Source organism: Condylura cristata, unplaced genomic scaffold, assembly GCF_000260355.1.
Source record: "Condylura cristata isolate star-nosed mole 26May11 unplaced genomic scaffold, ConCri1.0 scaffold00004, whole genome shotgun sequence".
Taxonomy (NCBI): Eukaryota; Metazoa; Chordata; class Mammalia; order Eulipotyphla; family Talpidae; genus Condylura; species Condylura cristata.
In genome coordinates, this window is record NW_004567105.1 from 3,341,836 (window position 1) to 3,363,094 (window position 21,259).

The 21,259-nt window shown below is 59.8% G+C and overlaps 2 protein-coding genes across 7 annotated transcripts in view; both read right to left on the reverse strand.

Moving 5' to 3' along the window:
* The window catches only part of TNRC6B (trinucleotide repeat containing 6B), a 180,068-nt gene extending 179,829 nt beyond the window's left edge, over positions 1-239 (reverse strand). For all 6 annotated transcript variants that reach the window (XM_012720494.1, XM_012720491.1, XM_012720493.1 and 3 more), the window contains exon 1: positions 22-239. The gene's annotated coding sequence lies outside the window, so the exon portion shown is untranslated. The remainder of the gene's footprint in view (positions 1-21) is intronic.
* Positions 240-11,510: 11,271 nt separating this feature from the next.
* On the reverse strand, positions 11,511-19,343 carry FAM83F (family with sequence similarity 83, member F). The gene is made up of 6 exons (XM_004676438.1): positions 19,182-19,343; positions 18,693-18,814; positions 17,162-17,802; positions 12,218-12,251; positions 12,021-12,175; positions 11,511-11,572 (listed from the first exon to the last, which is right to left on the reverse strand). Exons 1-6 carry the CDS (start codon positions 19,332-19,334, stop codon positions 11,511-11,513), a joined length of 1,167 nt encoding a protein of 388 aa, XP_004676495.1. The 5' UTR covers positions 19,335-19,343.
* Positions 19,344-21,259: the final 1,916 nt, after the last annotated feature.

A 21,259-nucleotide genomic window follows, 5' to 3' on the forward strand; every position in this document is an offset into this window, starting at 1 on the left:
CGGCCGTCGGTCCTCACTCACCGCCGAGCCGTGCCGGCTCCCGTGCGCGGCGTTCCGCGGCGAGGCCAGACGAGGCGAGGTGCGGCGCGCGGTCCCCGCTCCTCCGCTGGCTGTGGAGGCGACGTAGCAAGCGGGACCGAGGGGTGCGGGGGTCACTCCCTCCCGCTTCACCTCCCAGAAACACGGGGACCCCAGAAACTAAAAACAAAATAAACAAACTTTCCCCTCCGCCTCCCTCCCCCAAAACCACAACACAAACACTCGAGGGCCCGCCCCGACCCCCACCCCATTGGTCAGCGGGAGGATGCTTTCGGCTCTCACTGGTTGGCTTTTGTGCCCGTCACGCTGCGGTTCCGCCCCTCCAATTCCTCGCCGCTGCCATCGCCCCTCATTGGCCAAGTGCTTCCCGTTTGACGAGCTAGGATTGGCTGAGCTGTCTGCGCCAATCATCCGGGGACACACCCCCTCAGCATCCCAGAGGCCGCTTCCTCGGTCGCGGCCGGGAGAGTCGAAGGGTAAACTAGAGCATGATGGCGGCCGAGCTCACCTGGCGCAACCATCGTCTTTTTTTTTTTTCTCTTTTATTTTTAGTGCGTTAGTGCCGCGCCCTCGCCCTCGTAGCCCTAGGCTCCTCTCCCCACCCAGCCTGCCTAATAACGGAATCTGCGTGCCGGCTCCTTGATTTATCCCCTCCGCGGAGCCGGGTGCGGGCGGCCGTGCGCCATTGGGCTGTCAGGATGTCACTCCCGAGTCAGCTCCTCAAACTATTGGTAGAACCGCGAGGAAACCCGTCCGGCAACAAGGCCTCATGCCATTGGTTTGCCGCCACTGAGTTCTTTGCCGCCGCCTTATTGGCCAAACTCCGGGTTTGCGGAGCTGCAGGTAATTGTTTGCGAGGGAGTTGGGTCCGCGCTGGTCATCTGGCTTGCGACGGACGGTGATGGCTACCGTCGGCTGCGTGCCTACGTTGTGCCAACCCCAGTCCTTTACAGGTGTACTCTGGTTAAATCTGTGAGTGTACGGTTCAGTTTTACAGGTGGGAAAGTGAGCCCGAGAGAAGTCCAGAAACCTGCCCAAGGTCATCCAGCTAGAAAGAAAGAAGTTGGCGAACACGGCCTTTGGGCCCAGGTTTGTCTGGCACCAGAGTCTCGGAGCCTCCCTCAGCCCGGAATCCGCCAGCCAGCCCGACATCTGAGACGTGTCCTTCAGAACCCAGATACCTCCGTGGGTTTCTGGACAACGTTGTTGGGGACTAAAGCGAGGGCGAGGTTGTCATTGCCTCCACCTATCCCTTCTCTCCGGTACTCAGTCCTCTCCACGTCAATTAAACAATCTTGGTGTTTCCTGGCCAGAAGCCCATCAGCCTTTATGTCCATTTTCTCAGCTTTATAAATGGACGCGTCTACATTTCAGCCGATCTGCCCAGCCTGCCCCCTCAACCCCCACCCATCCCTCTCCAGCTTCCTCTTTGGATGGAGTCCTCGAGAGCTAGAAACAAGAGAAAGAGAGATAGGGAATGCGTCGCTTTAAAAATAAATTATTTATTGCATGCAAATAGAACAGCTCTTCGGCTCCTGGAGAGCTTCCAGGGTAGACCCCTAAGCCGCTTCAGGACGTGTGCTACTGGCTTCTGGCCATCGGATTCTTTCTCTATGGCAGCTTTCAGTGAAGTAAATCCAACATTCCAGCCAGGGGAGGGCAGAATGTTTAGGGCCCACTTGCAGAGAGCCAACTCCGGCCTCTGGAACTGGAGTGATCTCCAGGAGCACAGTGCTGGACTCCAGCCTGCATTCCGTTTTGGATAATTAACATTTACCATCCAGAATCCCCATCCCCTGTATCTTCAGTGGGATCTCAGCCCTTGTTTCGCTTCCTGATTCAAGCTGTTGTGTAACCTCATTGGCAATGCTTTAATAATAAAACAACCACTGTAACAGTAATAACGCTCAACACAGCCTTTCAGGTGAGGAAGACAGGGCATTTCACAAACATCAATTAAGATTAAATGGCAGGTATTCCTAGGGTGGCTGCCAGCAGAAAGAGAGAAGAAAGATCATGAGTCATATTCTGTAAAGGTTCTGAGAACCAGGATCCTTACAGCGACATGCACAAAATCCAGACTCACGTTCCAATATGGGGGGCTCTGAAACAGAAAACAGAACAAATGAGAAATGTTTGTGGCCCAAAATCTTTTTAACCGTGATAATTAGTTATTTGTATCTCTGTTTAAACCCTTACTAGTATTCGGGTTATAGTTTATCCATGGACACAGCTCAATTGTAAGTTCCTTGAAAATAGTGATTTCTCTTTCATCTTTGTATCCTTTAAATCGCTCTGACTATAAAAGTTTCCCAAATAAATAATTGTTCAGTAAATTTTTAGTAAGCCTGGAAGCATTCTTCTAAAGTATGAGGGCTACACAGATGAGTTAAACACCTTGACCTTCAGGGACCTCGGCCTATTGGGGGTGCTGATTACTAGAAGGACATGAGGGATCAGGACTCAGTCCTGGAAGGCTGAGGGTGGCTTCCCAGAAGGAGTGACATCTACAGGAGGACTAAAGGAGGGGTTGTGGCTACTAGTCAGGACTGATATGTGGGGACCCGCTGCCTTTGCTTTCTCAGGCCAGGGAGCAGGAATGCCTGGGGGTCACCCAGACTTCTAATCGTTGTCTTTTGCTATTGTGCTTTCCCTCCCAGAAAGCTGGAAAATCAGCAGGGCTAGCCTACTTGAGAACAGATAAACCATTTCCAAGTAAGAGTACCATTATTCTGATCATAAATAACACTGAGTGAAGATGTCTGGTCAGAAAGTTTTAAGAGTGCAAGCTCCCATAATGCCGTCCCAGATCCACCACACGAAGGAGAAGGTCTTCCCAGACGCTCACAAATAGATCCACACGTGGAGGTCTTCTGCCAGCGAAGCAGGTGTGGTTTAGAGTCTCGTCTGTCCTCCTCGAGCCCTCCTTACTCAAAACTGCAGCTTGGGTGGAATCTGTCCTCTTTCTATACTTAAGGGAAGGAAGCCAATAAATCAAGCAGATATTTATGGTGGAAGACGTGGGTTTCCATTTCCTGTCACAACAAATGACAAATGGCCACCTGTCCCAGGACTCTGGGACTTTCTTGCTCAGCCCAGTGGCGGCTGTGAACTCTGGGGGATATAGGGGGTTGCCGTCCTCACTGGCCTGGCGCTTGCTGGCCTACTTGGGTGACTGTGGAGTCCATCTGTGCCCTGCAAGGCAGCTCATGGCAGAATAGTGAGCTGTGTTTGCTTTCTTGTTTCCTCTGCCTGCTACTTGAGGAAGATATTTTTGTGTGTTTGTTCTAGCTCACCCAGTATTGAGAGCACAGAGGTTCAACGTGGAGCCCTGTGCAGGCCGAGGGTGGCTCGTTCTTGGAGCGCTGTGCTATTCTTACAGCTCTCTATATGGTGTTCTCTATACAGCTGGCGTTTGGCTAGAGGGGAAGGCAGATTTAATGAGTGATAGCTGCTTTGGATGGCTACCAAAGTGCTCCAAGCAACAGGCCTGCCTTTTTTTCCCTCGAGAGATTGTCCTGTGATCCCTGAACACATTGCATTGGCCTGGACAAAATCCAAGGCAATGGGAATTTCTGCGAACAATTCTGCAATGACCCACACGCATGGGGTGATGGAGCCAGCTGGGGCCGTTCCAGCTCCGATTTCTGCTGCACATAGCGCTCCCTCCACCTTCAGCACTGGCCTCTCCTGCTATAAGATGCTGGAAAGTGCTTGTAAAGCATTCTTCAATTCTCCAAAGGTTGTAACCACGGGAGGGAGAGCCCTGGAAAGGTACCTCGTCCAAAAGACAAGAGGACAGCAGACAGCTGATACTGCTGCCTAGAGGGTGTGGCCACAGCAGGCCAAGGGTAGTGGGGGAGCGGAGCTTCTGAGGCTGCTGGCTACAGAGGCCACACTCAGCATTAATGACAGGTCTGGTAGCATTTATTGTGCAACCGAGTCCTGTGACAGACGCTGCACCTACCTCAGTCACCTCTCTCTCTCTTTTTAAAAATTATTTACGCACACAGAACTGGGGTACAGGCCAAAGGAGCAGAGGCGGTGAGAGGATTCACCAGAGAGAGTGGGGAGCAGAACAGGCCGACTGAGGAAGTACACTGCTGAGGGGAGCAGCGGGCGGGTCAGGAGAGGTCTGCGCCATGTGGGTCACCTCCAGGGTGGGGATCGAACTCATGCGGAAGCGGCTTTAGCTTCTCAGTGCAGCGCTGTAACCCGCTGCGCCACCAGGGAGGGCCCCCTCTCATTTTTTATGACCACACTGCCTGAGATGCTCACCAGTGCAGCAGCAGTCATTGGATCTCCCTGTGTGCTGGCTAGTGGGGAGCGCCCAGGGGACTCACAAGAGAACCAAGATCTGGCTGTTGATAATAAACTTCTTGACACTTGCTGGGTGCCAGACACTGTACTAAGGGTTTTGTGTGGATCCCGGCAGTTAAATCTTCGGAACAAGATTGAACTGGTTTGGCTTCTCCATTTTCCAGATAGGGAAACCGAGGCACTTAAGGGCTAACTTGATCACCCCAGGTCATAACCTTGCAACCTGATTTGAATGACTAGGTTCTTTTCCAGGCTGCTGTGAGGCCACGGAGACGTCTACCTTGAGAGGCCACAGTGCCCTGGAGGGGGGCAACCACCTCCCCATAGCCTCCATGACTTTTCCCCTACAGACCAGGGAAAGAGGTGCTCAGTTACTGCCTCTGATGCCCCCCCCCAACAGTCTCCCTCCTGCCACCCTTTTTCCTTATCTCAGCTTCTTAAATAATGGCCTGTGACCATCTCCATCAACTCTGTTGAAACTCATTTCTCTAAGCTCCTCTGTGACCTCTTTGTGGCCAAGAGCCAAGAGACTTGCGCTCGGGCCTTGTTTCCATGGCTTCACTGCTACGTTTTACTCTGAGAATCTTCTCTTGGATTCCCAAAATAGCCAGCTTTCCCCCTACCGCTACAACTGTTCATGCTCTTTTTCATACCACCTCTTTCTCCAAGCTGCTTCCAAGGAGTCTGTCTGCTCTGCTCTGCTGGGATGTGAGGGTGGGGTGGGAACCTGGGTCGCTGACCTGCCTTCACCCCGGAGATTGCCACTTGCCTCTCTCCCGTTCCAGCCTCCTTGCTGTGGGACATTGCGCAAATCACATAAACTGGTGCTGCCATTTCCTCATTTCTCAAATGGGTATAATGAATCAGATTCTTCCAGCTAGACTCTATGGTAAAGCCTAACATTTAGAAAGAGATTTATTATACACAAGATGCACACAAGAACTCAGGTGGAGGCCAGAGGTGGGGAGGCGAGAGCATGCACCAGAGACAGAGTAGGGAGCAGACTAGGCAGATGTACTGATATACACTGCCGAGGGGAGCCTGGGGAGACAGGAGAGGTCTGCCGCACTATGTGGGTCACTCCCTGGCTCGGCATCAAACACATGCTGCAGTGGCTTTGCCAGTGTCATAGTGCTGAGACTTAGCCGCCGGAGCCACCAGGGAGGCCCCAAAGCCTGATGTTTTTTTTTTTTTACTTTTTTTTTTAAGGATTTATTTATTTATTCATACAGAACTGGGGTGCAGGCCAGAGGCTCAGGGGCGGTGAGAGGCTTCACCAGAGACAGAGTGGGGAGCAGAACAGGCAGATCGAAGAAGTACACTGCTGAATGGAGCAGCGGGCGGGCCAGGAGAGGTCTGCCTCGCCATGTGGTCTCCTCCGGGGCAGGCGGGGATCGAACTCATGCGGAAGTGGCTTTAGATTCTCAGTTCTGTGCTTTAACCCGCTGCGCCACCAGGGAGGGCCAAAGCCTGATGTTTTTAAGCTCATGCTAAGCCAGGCAGGGCCAGCCTCATAATTTGCCAGACCTGGTGCAAATTAAAAGCCCGGCTTCTTTGTTGGAAAATTACTAAAAATTTCAGACTGTAAGAGCAGAGCATGAAACCAAATCCCGGTCCTTTGCTTTCTCAGTGTGGGGCCCCCCAGGGCGGTACGGGGTGTCCGCCGATGTTGCCAGCCCTGGTGCTGGAATCGTCCTGAGAATTTTATACTCACCTTACGAGGGAGATATGCCAGGACACCAGGCAGAGCTTAAAGAACTATCCCAGCTTTTTCACTGGTGGAACGGGGGGAAGCAACCATCCTTGGCAGCTGCGGTGGGGTCCGCACCGCCCAGGGGGGGTCCACGTCCCTGGGCTGCCAGGCCCCAGGCGCCCTCGCCCAGCAGAGGGCAGTTACGGCAGCTGGCCGCCAGGTGGCAGCATCTCACCGCGCTGCTTTCAGCCGCGCTGGCTCCCCGGAACCACCGTCCAGAGCTGGGGTTCTAGACCAACCCCACGCGGCCCGAGCGCCTCCCAGTGCACCTGGGGAGACAGCCGGGAGCTGCTCACGCGAGGCGAGCGCGGGGCAGCCCGGGCGCTGGGTGGGCGGGCCGCGCAGGGCGCGCAGGTGCGGGCGGGCGGGCAGGTTTTCCCGGATGTGCTGCGGCCTCGGCTTGGGCTCCATTTCCGTCTGCTGTTTACAGGAGGGCGGCCCCGCACCGGCCACAATTATTTACTGTACCCAAAACTAGCATGCAAGAAAGTGGTGCGACTTCTTTCTGCACCCCCAGGGAAGCCTGGGGCCTTCTTCAGCCCAACCTGCACCCCGGAGCTGCCTGGGGCTGGCCTGCTAGGGGGCCGGGTGCCTCCAGGCACAGCGGCTCCCCGAGGCATCTCTGGGGTCTCTCCGCCTTTCTTTCAAAACTTGGGGGTAGGGGTTAATGGGAGGCACTCAGCCCTGTGTGGGCCCAAGAGCTGGCCCCTGGAGAGAAAGTCCCAAGAGGGAAATGAGAACCCTCACCCGCCACCGTGAGCCCTGCCGGGCACTCACGGGCCACCCGACAATGGCGCCTGAGGAATGTGAAGTGGAGGATGGGAAGCAGTGTTACAGGGCAGGGAGAGGGGGCACCGCGGAACCCCCAAACCTGCCTGCTCTAAATGGGTTCTGCCATCCACCGCATCAAGACAGAACCTGTAAGACTTTAATGGAAAGGAACTTGAATACAGTGAGTCTGCACCACGGAGGACAAAGAATGTAAGGTCTAAATCAAACCCCTGAAGTGACCCGGACCTCGTGGGCAAAAGTCCACCCAAAAGGGATGGCCCAGAGCAAGGCCTGAAAGCCGCCACAAGCCTAAAGCCCCTTCTGGCCGGGACCCATCAAAAAGGGTCAGAAATGTCCAGACAGGTCTGGGAGGAAAAGAGCAAATTCAAAATCAATATCAACACGGCCATAGTCGCCTCCCTACAGGTCTCTCACCCTCGTCGCCCTCAACCAGTCCAGGGCCAGGAAACAAGCCCGGTATCTCCATCACATGCTCCTGCTCCGAGTGGCGTCCTCAGGGCTCCCTCTGGCTCACCATCCTGCTGCCTTCCTCAGATTCCTTCTCTTCTCCTCCCTTCTCCGCTCAGCTCCACCCCCCTTCTGGGAGGGCAGGGAACCTGGAACTTCGCTTTTCCTAGGGACCCCCCTGTTACAGCAGCAGCGGGGTCATTTACCTAAGGGGTTCGGGGGTTAGAGGGGCGCCCCTGCTGAGCCTGCCGTCCTGCAGACTCCTGTCATGACCACCGTGGGCCTCAGCTAGGTCACGCCCGCCGCATGACCCGCACACCCCCAGCCTCCCTCAGCCTCCTACTCCACCAGCACCTTCCTCCCTGGCCGTCCTCCCCGGGCCTGGCACACAGTAAGCCCCGCTGAGTGAACACCTGCATAAAGGCTCCAGGCCACAGCGACGCCACCTGCTTCTACGACCTGCGCGGGGCAGAAGCACTCGGAGGCCAGAGAACCCGTCCAGGGGAGGCCTGGACTCTGCTTCTCAGCACAGGCCATGATGCTCTTCCTTCGCTGGTGCCGAGGGGCAGTGGCCTCTGGCCACACTGTCTGTTCCCTGTGTCCTGCGCGGACGCACCTTTGCACACACCCGCGAGTCTGGCAGCCCGGTGCCAGTGGGGAGCCTTGGGCCTGCTCACCTTTTCCTCTCATTTCCTGTGACGTGGACATCTGCTCCCAGATCCGCTTCTCGGTGGCCACAGAACAGTGCCAAACTGCAGCCCCATTTCTGGATGGGAACGTCCCCCCACTGCGGCGGGCTGCTGGCTGGAGAAGCCACAGGAGGTGGTGAGGGTGCCCTCACAGGGTGCAGAGAGCCTGGTCCAGCGCCCCAGGTCTTAATGGGTGACCGTGGACAGACGTCCTCACATCAACACTCATCTCCGCCTGCTTGGGCGTTAAGCCTTGGAAAGGAAGCCCCTGGCGGGCAGGGAGGCCTGGAGACTGGGGCCCACCGTGTGTGGTGTGACCGGAGGCCCAGACAGGCTGCTGGGCACATGCTGGAAGGAGAAGCCTCCCAGCAGAAAGCGCTCCATCAGGAGGGCCGGCGGTAAGCCTGCTTGTCAGGAAGTTCTGAGCTGAGAGCAGGACTTTGCTTGGCCCCAAGGATGGTTTCAGAAGTCAGAACATGGCTGGAAGGGCCTTGAGCGATCCTGGGGCCTTCCACGAAGCCCCAGGCGGCTGGGAGGCTTCTTTGCTGCTGTGTCATGGGGAGTCAAGTTACCAGTCACCTCACGTAGCGGTATTGAACAGAAACTGGGCCGGACAGGCGAGGTTCAGAATCCCTGGACAGCGTGGGTGACGCTAGTTCTGGGGAGCAGCCAGAGTGGGCCTCTGAAAGTGGAGACTTCAGGGTTCCAAGCTGACAGAGCTTCGCAGGGAGGCCAGTGCCCAGCTCTGCCAGGCCTCCGCTGATGGGGTCATGCCTCAGCTCCGCCCCTGCCCCTGCCCCCTGCAGGCCTTCACTCAGGGACCCCTCAACCTGGGCTGGCTGTTCTGCACCAAGCCTCCGACCCAGAACAGCAAGCCGGGATAGCGCGGGCCTCCGGGCAGGGTGTGTGACCGGCCTGCAGCCAGATGCGAGCTGCTTCCGCACGGCCCGGCTGATGAGCGGCTGAGAGGGGCCTGCTCGGTGCCCGTTGGGGATGTGCCCTGTCACTCCAGTGGCACTTCCCACCTGGCCTGCCAGGTGGGTGGGCGGCTGTGCGCTGCCCTGCTGCCTCTGGAGGGGCACTCAGGGCAGAGGCAAGTCTGGGGGTGCTTCCCTGCAAGCGTGAGGAGCCCGACGGCGGGATGTCGGAGGGCACACGGCACCGCCGAGCGGGAAAGCCGATGTGTGTACATCACCCAGCGCTCCGGGGAGGGCCGGTGGTGAAGAGTGAAGCGGGGCGAGTGGAACAGAGAGGGAAGACGCTGAGTCAGTCCTGAAGCACCTCCTTTGGTGCACTGTCAGCAGCCTCTCCAGGGCTGGGGGGGGGGGGCGCAGCGGCCCTCCCTTGGGGACAGTGTCAGGGAAGCCCTCCAGGCAGGGCAGCGGAGCACAGCACCACAGGTGCCAGCTGTGGCCCTTCCACCATCGAGGACACTTGGCAATGCCCGGGGATGTTTTTGGTTGTCTCACCCAGAGGGGTGCTCCTGGCGTGTATTGGGGAACAGCCAGAGTGGCCTAGCCAGCCCCCGGTGTGTGGGAAGGTGGCCCTCCCATGACAGGACCAGGCTCTGCAGGTGGCGTGATGTGGGATTTGGGAAACGCGTGCACGTCCTCATCTGAGGAGTGGGTCCGTGGCACCTGCGCCCGCCACGCGGCTTTGCGAGGCGCCACCCCCAGGCAGACAGAGAAGCTGTCACCTTTGGGACCGGCTCCTTCTGATCCTTAGTTTGAAACCTGCCTGAGACTGTGGCCTCGAGCAGGGGCTGACGAGAAGTAAAAAGCCCACTTTCTCCGGGCCTCTCTCAAGCCCTCCTTTTTCTTTCAGCCTTTCATGAGGCTCTGCGCGGGCAGAGGGGTTAGCAGAAGTCATCACCAGGTACGCCCAAGGGACCAAGGACCGCCGCCGACAAGGCAGGACCTTTTCCTTCGGGAGTCTGCAGCCCCAGCCCAGCGTCGGACACTTCCTCGGGGAGCTCTCAGCCTCCCCGCGGACCTGTGCTGGCAGCAACCCATCTACAGAAGCTGGACTCACAGTGGCAGCCTAGCGGTGGGGGGACGCTAAGCCGGGCCCCCCGATTGTGAGCAAGCTGGCAAAGGCTCGTCCCTGCTCCTCCCAGCCCCGCCCAAGCCAGTCTCACCTGGCTGTGAGGAGCCAAGGGCACCCCGCGCCCTTGCCCTGACCCTCCAACTGGGAAGGCCACATGTTCCCTTGAGATTTGACAGGGGTGACTGTGTCCCAAGTTCTGCACAAGAGCCAGAAGAGAGGGCAGGCAGGAGGCTCTGGTGAAACAGCAGCCGGTAAGGGTCGAATTTTAGGACTACAGAGCCTCAACGGTCTGGAGCCAGCTGACTTCCTCAGCATTCAGAGCTGGGGGGTGGGGGTGGGGGTGGCATCTTGTCCAAACCTCTGCGGGGGGTGGGGTAGTGGTGGTGGTGAGAAAACAGCCTGGGGGGTGAGCTCATGGTGGCTTCCTCTTCACCATATGGTCTTCCCACCGCCCTTGGTTTCTAGGAAGAAAGTGAGAATAACCCCGTTTTGGCATGTGGAGAAACTGGGGCAGGAAGCAGGCCTGGATCAAGACAGCGGGGACCAGGAACTTCCAGTGTGGCCCCCAGGGCAGGGGCGGGGGTGGGGGGAGCTGCTGGGGCCGGTGGGAGAGGGCCCTGTGGAGCAGGCCCCTGACCTGGGCCCTTCCCCGGCTCCTCCCTCTTTCCCAGAGCTCCTCTCCAGTCTGGCCCCCCACTGCAGTGTCGGCACCTAGGTACCCCACGCCCTGTTTCCCAGCTCTCCCCTCCCTTGTCACCCTCCAGCTAGCATGTGCCACACAGCCAAGCCTTGGTATATGAAGTACTTCCCAGAGTGTTTAATCCTCACAAAAGCTCAGGGAGGTGGGCCAGGGTCCCTGGTGCCCACTCCCCCCACCCCAACACTCCAGGTGACCTGGGAGCCAGGGCCACCCTCCCCAACTTCCCCATCAAAGGCCACTTCCTGTTCACCCAGCCCCAGTGCAGCGCCCCCAGACTCCCTGGCCCTCCCCCAAGTGCTATTGGCACCCCAAAGTTTGGATCAGAAGGCGCTGAGAGGAGGCCCCGTGACCCCCTGGAGGTTGCAGCCTTCAGCTCTGCCCCTCTGGCACCGGCCTGCTCTGCCCATTCATAATGCCCCAGTCTCCTGCACAGAGCCAGTGGGCGGTTCCCAGAGGGTCGCCCCACAGCCACCGTGGCAGGTAGGACAGGCCCGTCTGGGGAGTTTGCAGGTTGGAAGCACAGCTTGGCTTCTGGCAGGAGGCGGAGGCCCGTCTTTGCTGAAATGTCCCAGGAGAAGCTGCTGGAGGGTCCCCAGGGTCATCTGGGGGCTGGGGAGAGGGAGACCACTCCTGTCCCCAGGCTCCTTCCCTGAACCTAAGCCCTGTCCTGGACTGCGAGTCAAAGCATACTGATTTGGGGAGGCAGGGCTCCCAGGAAGAGGCACTAGAAGAACCCCAGGCAGGCTGGCAGCTGGGCCCCTCGGCCAACGTTGGCCAACGCCGTCTCTGGGGGAGGGACCCGAGAACAGGGGCTTTCACAGTGGCGGGATCAAGATCTGCCTGGTGTGGGGGAGGTTTGGCTAGAGGGCTCCCCTCTAGCCAAAGTCCAGTGGGAGGCCGCAAGGGGTGGCCAGGACGCAGGCACCCCAGGCCATGGAGGTCTTGCTGCACCTTGTGCCTTGGGCTCAGAGGCTAAAGCCAGATGGACCCGCTTCCCTGGCTCAGAGACGCGTCCTCTTCCTCTTTACTCACCCAGACCTCCTGGGGGACAGAAGTGCCAGGAGGCCCAGGCAAGGAGCAGCCAGGGAGCTGGGGCTGCCCGGGCGACCCCTCCATCAATGCATAGACATGGCTTCACCCCAGCTGGGGACCTGCAGGGCGAGGCTGGCCCAGTGCTGGGAGGTGGGAGGGTCAGGCTTCCACTTCATGTAAACAGGAGGCGCACCCCACCCACCCGCTGCGGCCTGGGGGTGCTGGCTGTCCGGCCCCCGGGGCGGACCCTCATCTGGGTCCAGGGTCCCCGAGGCCAGGACGGAGGCTGCTGGGTAGGAGGCCAGGAGGGGCCTGATGTGCAAACTGGCGCTGGCGTTGACCCGTGTTCCTACGGGCCTGTGGTGCCCACCGCAGGCCTGGGCTCAGGAAACCACGCACTTGCTGGTCTTGGCAGGACTGGGCATTGTTTTACCTGCAGAGACAAAGGACACGGGTCAGAGAGGAGGAGCTGGAGGGCTCAGTGGACTCGCCTCCTGGGGCTGCCCGCACCTCACAAGTGGGGCTCACTGCCTCCCGCCCCAGCTGCTGCTCTGGAAACCAGGTCAAGAAGCCCAGGAGACCAGGGGGAGAGATGCTTCCTGTCTCGCGGCCTCAGCCAGATGACCCCTGGGCAGGACGCCAGGGACCTGCCATCTCCTGACCTCCGTGGGGTGGGGAGGAGTATCGGGACCCTAAATCAGCAGCTATCAACGATGGTTTAAAGTCTTCCCGAGGAGGATCACCAGCAGCTGAGAGACTGCACCCCCACTCACAGGGCACCCCTCCGGGTGCTTTCGGAGCTGGTCCCCAGAGCGCACCCCGCTTACAGTGGGGACAGTGGGGCCACCAGCAGCAGGAGCCTGTCTTCCAGATCCATTCTTGGCTCCCTCTGCCGCGCGGGCCTCCTAAGTTAGGGAGGAAAAACTTGCACCTCGAGAAGGACTCTGGCGGCAGCAGCAGGCAGACCAAGAGTCAGGCACTGTGGGGGGCCCTGGGCTTGGGGGGTGGTGAAGATAAAAGATGGGGGAACACACTTTGGGAGGGGAGAAGGGGGAAGAGAAAGCCAATCTACCCCAGCCCGGAGAACCTTCTCTTCTTCCCAGGCCCCTTCTGTCATGTCCACTTCCCACCCCAGGCGGAGCCAGACAGGCCGTCCCAGGTGGAAGCTGCTCACACCACCACCCCACACGGCTGCCGCTGCGGTCTGAGGGGGGCAGCTGACTCCTCTCCTGCCCAGCGGCAAGCAGGACGCAGTACAGGCCCGAGGCCGGCCCCCTCACCACTGCCCCTGGCCCGGCACCGCCAGCTGGGCTCCCTCTCGGGGACCTTCTACAGGTCAGCAGCGCCTGATGGGAGGCTGCACCGTGCTACAGTGGAGAGAGACTGCCACCCTCCCCACGGGCTCGGGTCCCCCGAGGCCGGTGCCACCCGCTAGAACGAGCACACCGTGGCCACTGTCCCCTCCCCACCACCTGGACGCAGCCAGCAGGCGCTGGGCCTGCTCAGGGCCCTGTGCCCCTCCCCAGGGCCAGGAGGCTCGTGGGGGCAAGGCAGACTTCAAGGAGGCGGCGCTGACATGCGGCTGCAAGTCACGGCGGGGCGTGGGAGGACCCATAGGGGCACCGGGCCCCCACGCGGGTCTGTGGGGGGCATGACGAGGGCCAGGGCGCTGCTCCTGTTGGCGTCCGGGCGCCGCCGCAGTCCCTTTCCTGAAGTGCCTCAGGACACCCGGATGCCCCTCGCTCCGGCCTCTGCCGGTCGGCCTTGCCCTGCCAACGCCTTCAGAACAGCACTTGCTCCATGGGGGCCGGGCTCCTTCTGCTGGCTGCTGAATCAGGAACTTGGAGCAGTGCCCGGCAGGGCAGACACTGCCTGGATGTTGGTTGAGCGGAGGATAGACCAGGCAGAGCCAGCCCCAAAAGGCCTCACCCCACACGTGGGTGCCGGAGCCGCGGCAGAGTCGAAAGGCAGCAGCCGCACCCTCGCTCACCTAGACGGTGACGTGAGCCCCGCGGGCCCCAGCGAGAGCAGCAGGCAGGGACTGTGTGCCCACCATGGCGTGAGGATGCCCCCCCTTCTCCAGAGCCCCTCAGGGGTGCTTACTGCGGGTTCTGCACCCGGCTGGGCTTTCACCCACCAAGCTGTGGCTTCTAAGCCAGCTGGGCCTGACCATGGTCGTCGGGCGATATGAATCTCGAAACCCCACCTTGGCGAGACGGCTCTTCAGCAGACTCATCCTGGAAGGGGACCCACGGAGCGCAGAACCCCAGAAGCACTCCTCAACCTGAGACCTCCTGCCCCAGGGTGGCAAGGGAGCCCGAGGGCCCAAATCCTGGTGCCAGAGGCCACAGTATGGTGCTGGCCAGGTGCTCCCCGACCTGTCGATCAGGAGGGAAAACCAACCCTCACCGTAGGCACCTCAGAGAACTCTGGGGAGAAAGGCACCTGCCTGGGGCCCTGGAAGGTAGACTCAGGGGTGCCCTGGGGTGCCATTGCCCACTCTTCTCTTCCTCTCCTGGCAGAACCGGGCATCAGGCCTTGGCCCTGCCACATGGTGTTTGAAGATGTGGGGAAATGGCGCCCCTCCCTCTGGAGACAGCCTGGGGGGCCACAGCACAAACCACGTGACCTCACACAAGGGCTCCCCGGCCTGCACCTCTGGGGTCTAGTCTAAGAAGCTGTGTCTTCAGGCTAGGAGGCCCCCAAGCTGAACGTGGCCCCCCCAGAAAGTGCCAAGGAGGGGGGCCGCGGGGGGAGCGCCTTCATCCCACTCTTTAACAAGCTCAAGAGTGTAGGCTGTTTCCCAGGGGTCTCCCGGGGGCCAGAGGGCCCAGCTGGAGGTCCCCTGGGGAGGGACGCAGGAGGCAGGCTGGGGAAAGGTGCTGAGCCCACCGAGCTCGGACGCAGGAGGCAGGCTGGGGAAAGGTGCTGAGCCCACCGAACTCGGAAGAGTAAGTGGAAGGTGCTGGATTCGGCCACTAGAGGGGGCTGTGGGCCTGCAGACGCCAGCTGAACCCTCCCGATCCCCAGACCTGAAGGTTCTCCCAAGGGCCAGACTCAGGCTTGCAAAAATTTGCATGCTGTTTGACAACTATATACTTCTTATCAAGCAATTTTCCAGGCTGTCAGCTCTTTCTGTTTCTCTCTTGCTCACCCACCCTGTCATCAGGCGGGCTCTGCCTTGACAGGAGGGCAGCAGAGACAGAAGGACAGAAGCCAAATCAGCTCCAGGGCCCAGAAACCTCCTCCTGGTCCTCTCCTCAACCAGGACGCAGCCGAGGTGGAAGGGTGTGGGGGGCGTGGGCAGCAGTGACCTGGGGCCCAGCGCGGCTGGTGGAAAGTTGTTCTGGGGTTCGTTGTAGGAAAAAGGGTCTCTCTGGGCCCTCCCTGGTGGCACAACGGGTTAAAGTGCAGCACTGAGAAGCTGGCCCCGCTGCTTCCGCACGAGTTTGATCCCCGGCCAGGGAGTGACCCAGAGGGCGCAGCAGACCTCTCCCGACCCACCCGCTGCTCCCTCAGCAGGGTACGCTGTCAGTCTGCCTGTTCTGCTCCCCACTCTGTCTCTGGTGAATCCTCTCACCCTCCCCCCCAGCCCCATACCTCTGGCCTGTACCCCAGCTCTGTCTGTTCTGCAGTCCCAAGAGGCAGCCCAGGGTCCTGTGCTGTAGACAGAAGCCTGAAGCTTAGGCTCCGTGCTCCGGGGAAGACACTGGCCAGCTCAGCAGCTCCCAGTGCTGGGGAGGCCACACCCAGGGCCTGTGGCAGGACGAGGCCTGCATCAGGAAGGGGAGAGGAAGGGACCCGGCTTCCAGGCCCTCCGGCACTGGCTGCCCCCAGGGGGCTGTCTGGCTCTGTTGATGGGTGGGGAGGGCCATCCGGGCACGCTTGGGCCCCGCTGACTGGGCCAGCTCACCGGCTCTGGTGTCAGGCGCAGTCTGCCTGGTGGCTCCCCAGAGCTGTGGCCGGCCTGGTGTCAGTCCGAGCCAACCGTGCAGGGACCCAACTCCGGGAGACCCAACACCGATGGACAGCAGGAGGGGACGACACAATGGCCTCTCGTTTCTATAGAAACAGCACCTCAGGGTGAGGGGCTGAAGGAAGGGGGAGCTGCTACTTCTCCAGTAGGGACTTGGGAAACAGCCCCTTGTGGCGGGGCTCGGCCCCCCTCCTCTGACAGGTGTTCACCATGGCAACCCTTCCTCCAGACAAGAGGCACCGAGCAGCACAGCATCTGGTCTCAGGGAACTGGGGGGCTGGGGAGGGGGGTGGCCGGGCCCAGCCTTCCCCCCAGGGTGCGGCCTGGCCCAGGTTTCGGTCCTGGCCCACCACCGCTTTCTGTGCCTGGCCCACATCCTCTGGCTTACACCTGCACCCTCCGTGGAGGTTCTGGGAGCCAGGGGGGAGCGGAAACTCATGGTGGGGGCCTGGCACGCAGCAAGCAAATTCCCAGAAGCGCCCGGCTGTGCTGAAGGAGAGAATGAGTGGGCTGCCTGCAGTGGGGTGGGGACAGCAATGGCAGAGGGGTGGGACACGGCCACGGTCCTGGCATGGGTGCTCTGGTCAGGTCACAGCAGGGTCCCGGAGGGCAGGAGTCCTGGGAGCCCGGGGAGGCCCAGAGGGACCTCAGGCCCTACCGTCACCACCGCCCAGCTGTCCAGGAAGCTGGCCCTGTGGTCACGAAACCCCACAGCCACAGAGGGAGAACCCCCAGGGGCGCGTCCCTAGACGGTCCCTAGATCCCACTCACCACCGAGCTGCTGGGAGTAGAAAAGGCCTGGTGGTGGCCCTGATGTCACCACCAGGCTCCCGAAAGGCCACACAGGGTGCTGTTCCAGAGAGGAAAGCTCAGGACCTCCAGGGGCTTCCAGAGAACCAGCCGCCCCAGGAATAGCTACCCTGGGACAGCTACAGGGAGGAGCCAGGCCCTTCACCACAGAGACCAAGGTGCTTGGGCGGGCTTGTGCGACCAGGTCAGCTCCTGATGCCAGGCGCTGGCCGGGAAGCAGCTTTGCCAGCACGAGCCCCAGACCCTCAGCAGGGCTGGCCTGAGTCCTGCCTGCCACGGCCGCCCTGACCTCTGCGGCGCCATGCTCCAGGGGGAAACGTCAGCGCTCGGCAGAGCCCGGAGTACCTGGGGCCTAGCTGAAAGCCCCCTAGTGGTAGGAGAAATAGCCCAGCACGGTTCCAGCACTTTCTACGCCCAGAGAGGCGTCCGCGGGGCAAGGCCGGGGCTGTTCTCCCCTTGGAGAGCCGCGTGGGGTCTGGCTCCAGGCCATCGGGCGGTAGCGCAGAAGGGGTGGCCGCGGGGCTGAGGCCTGCTCCTTGGGGGGCCGGAGGCCTCACCTGGGAAGTCGGCGCAGGAGCCCTGGTTGGGCCTCCTCGCCGTGGGCAGCTGCCTGTCCGCAGTCTCTGTGGGCACGGGGCTGGCCCTGCCGTTGGGCTCCGGGGGCTTCTTGCGTCTGCTGGAAAACCACCTATTCTTGCCCTCCTTGGCCTCCTCCTTGGCAGCTGGTGCCTTGCCGTTTTGGGCAAGTGGCTCACTGGGTTTGCACTTTGGGTCCGCGTGCCGGCCGTCGGTCAGGTCCAGAGGATCCACCGGAGGCAGGAACTGCTCCAGCGTGACCAGGTCATTCAGGAAGCTCTCCAGGCGCCTCGCGGACTCGCCGCCTCCGCTGTCCTCCTCCTGGCCCTGCGGCTCGCCCCTGGCCTCCTTCTGCTGCAGGGCGGCCCAGCGCATCATCTCCCCGGGGGGCTGGCGGCTGGCGGCCACCAAGGCGTACTTGGGGTTGATGAGCTTGCGAGCCACGGTGGAGGAGCGGCCGAGGCCCGGCCGGCCAGCACCTCCCAGGCCCAGCTGCTGGCACAAGTCCACCTCCTCGGAGATGGCGTACAGCTCCCGGAACTCCATGTCGAAGGGCTCCGCGTACTGCCCGGTCAGGAGGAACAGCAGGTTCCTGTCCAAGTGGGAGGAGCTCCAGGTGAACCTGGGGACAGGACGGCGAGACACATGTGCCCTGCGGCCTCGGCCCTCCCCTGCCCTCAGGCCCCCGGCGGGCCCGCCCCAGCACCCCTACGCTGACCCCGCCTGATCTGCCACGGAGGAGGCACCCCCCGCTGTGTGAGTGTGGGGCGCCCTCCCCACGGACCCAGATCCCTCTCCTCTTCCCTCTGGTTTGGCTCCGAGTGCAGAGAGCAGGCAGCGATACAGCAAGGGCGCGGGAAGGCAGACCTGGCCTCACACCGCGCCTGCACCCACGCGCACCCTGGAAAACCGGCTCTTAGGGGTGACACGGCCTCGTGCCTGCACCCACACAGCCAGCGAGCGCTCTGTGCCCCCTGCTGCTGAGGCCCCATCTGCACTGGCTCCTCTCCGGCCCGGCCCGGGAGCCCTCAGTGCCTGCAAGCGCCCCGCCAGAACCTGGGGGGTGGGGGGGGCCAGGGCCACTCCCGCTGTCTTGTGGGCCTCGGGCTCCCGTCCTCACTAGGTTTGCACTTATGTTGGGCAGAGGCTGTGCAGAGGTGTCTGTCCTGTTCCTGGGGGTTCACTTCTGAGTCGGCCTCCTGTTTCCCAGCTCTGCTTCTTTCTGCCTCCTGCCAGTGCCCCCTACCCGCCAGCTTCCAGTGGACCTGGCCGCGCTGGAGGGTGAGAGGCAGGCAGGATTAGTGCCCAGTGAGTCGGCCCTCTGTCTCCTCTTTCCGGAGTCATCTGATGGCCAGAGACTTGCAGGGCGGGGGCTGGCCCGGAGGCCCCCCTTTGCACTTCAGCTCAGGCTGTGGGGGCGCTCAGGCTCCAGTCCAGCGCCTCCCCGAGCATGAACATTTATCTCCACGAACACAGGCCTCACGGGCCCTTCTTGCACCTGCCCCAACTCACCTGTAAGATCCAGTGGCTACTTTTTCACCATCTACCATCAAGAACTTGGATGACAGGGTCCCCTTCACCTTCCCCATGGGCATGTAGAAGCCAACACCCGTCACCGAGCGGACACGGATGTTCTGCCGGGAGGAGGAGAAAGACACTGTCACCCGGCGGGGGCCGGCGAGGCCCCGAGCAAGTCCGCTTGGCCAGGGGAGGAGCCTGCTGCGGCTGACGGCTGGCCAGCCTGCCCTCCCCTGCTTCAGGGGGCCGGAAAGGCACCCGCAGGAAGCAGTCAGCAGGTGGCCCCCACCTGCCTGCAGCTCCCCGAGAACGCCAGCCCGGCAGGCCGAGCCTCCCGGGGCCAGGCCAAGCTGCCCTCTGCGCCCCGGCAGCCGCGGGGTACTGTTTAAGTGGGGCATGTAACTCAGGGTTGCATGCAAGGCAAGGCTCTGGCGGAGGAGGCGGGTGAGCGCTGGCAGTTCTCCTGGGGCAGGCGCGGCTTACCCGGACCCGGAAGTCGGCGAGCTCCAGGCCCTGACACATGTCCAGGAAGCACTTCACGCCGGCCTCGTCCAGGATGATGTACACGGGGACCCGGCGCTTAAAGGCCGCGTCCACAATGTCTTGGAAGATCTCCCCATCGGTGAAGACGTCCATGACCACAGCGATGACCTGGATAGGGAGGGACGTGGTGACTTCCCAGGTACGGACCCTGGCTCGAGAGGACGAGTTTGCCCTGGAGTGGCGCTGGCCGAGGTCAGAAGCCTCGACCGCTGGCCCCCACAGCACGCCTGCAGGTTCTCCAGGTCCCCTCCCGTGAGCACAGCTGAGCCCTGCAAGGGGCGCTCTGCTCTGGGAACGCGCCCTGTGGGTCACCCGGCGGAACGCGAGCTCAGCTAGCTTCACAGTGCTGTGCGCCACCAGGGAGGGCCCAGGCATTTAGTTTTTAAGATATTCTCACAACTTAGGAAATAGCAAAATGTCAAAAAGAATCTGAGTGTTCATACGTTGATGAATTTAAAAATAAAATGACATGGGTCAGTCATTAAAAGTGAATTAGATGGATAGCACACACAACACTATCCAGCTGTTGCCAGCCACTGAAGCACGAATTTGATCCCTGGCCAGGGAGTGACCCAGGCGCGGCAGACCTCTCCTGACCCCTACTGCTCCCCTCAGCAGTGGCCTTCCTCTATCTGCCTGCTCTGTTCCCCACTCTCTGGGGAAGCCTCTCACTGCCCCTGCCCCTCTGGCTTGTATCCCATTTCTGCACGCATAAATAAATAAAGATCTAAAAAAAAAAAGTAAGAAATTATTTCTAAAATATATATATATTTGATAGCAACACATTCTTATTTGGGATTAAAATTCTCAAAAATCTAGGACTAGTAGGGACCTTTAACTTGATAAAAGCTGTGTACTAGAAATTCATGGAGCTTTTGTGGCCCTTTAAGCCTGAGCAGGTCAAGAGCACCTCACCACTGTCACTCAGCAAGGTGTGGCAGGTGCTGATCACGTGATAAGGAAAAATGCGCAGAAGATTAGAAGACACAAAACCACTCACGGGTAGGGATGATAGGAAACCCAGTAAAATACAGAGAAAGACTACCAGAATAGAGGAATTCCGCAAGGTTGCCAGATACAAGGAAGACACTCCCTGGTAACATTCTTCTATTATCGCAATAGTCATGAGTAAAAAGGGAAAAAAGGATCCATTTAAAACTGCAACTTAAGCACACAGTGTTTACAGAGGAAATTTGAAAACTCAAAGGACATTTGAAAATGTGGAATAAGTGAAGAGACAAATCATGATCCTAGATAATAGGATTTAATATTTTAAAAATCCAATTCTCCCTACACTAGATCTGATGCAATGCCAATGAAAATGTGGCAAAATTTTTTGAGAAGTTCAAATACTTCTAAGAATAAAGATCCATAATAGCTAAGTTGATTTGGAAAGTCAAAGCTACCAGGGGACATGCTGGTCTCAGCAGACAGTGGGACCCAGGACAGGCACAGTCCCTGGGGTGTTCAGGGGGAGGAGCCAGCAGTAAGGTAGGGGAGTGGATGGGGGGGGGGGAGGGTTGCATCTCTGCACATGCGCACACACTTTCTGATAGAGACAGTCACCTGGGTGGAAAAAGGAAACTGTTCAGGATCAGTAGGTGGGAAAGTGCCTTCTGTCTAGAGAAAAAGACGATCCCTGGGCCTCACAGCACACACTGCAGGCAGGCTAACTTCTTAAATGCAAAAGATAAAATTAAAAATGGCTGAGATGTGGGGAAATGTCTTCATGACCCAGGTAAGCAGGGATTTCTTAAGATTCTAAAACCACAAATCAAAGGGGAAAAAAAGGTTTGACAAGTTAGGGGCTATTTCTGTTCAAAGAAAGATGCCACTGATCAAGGCAACGGGCAGGTGTGGACATGGCGTCTGCATGGAGACCAGTGAGGAATACACCAGGGACGCCTGCCGGTGGGCAAGAGGCAGGTGGACAATGAATGGGAAAAACAGGAGAAGGACACGGGGAGGCCACAGACAGTGGGCAGAGCTGGACGACCAACAGCACATCAACAGAGACG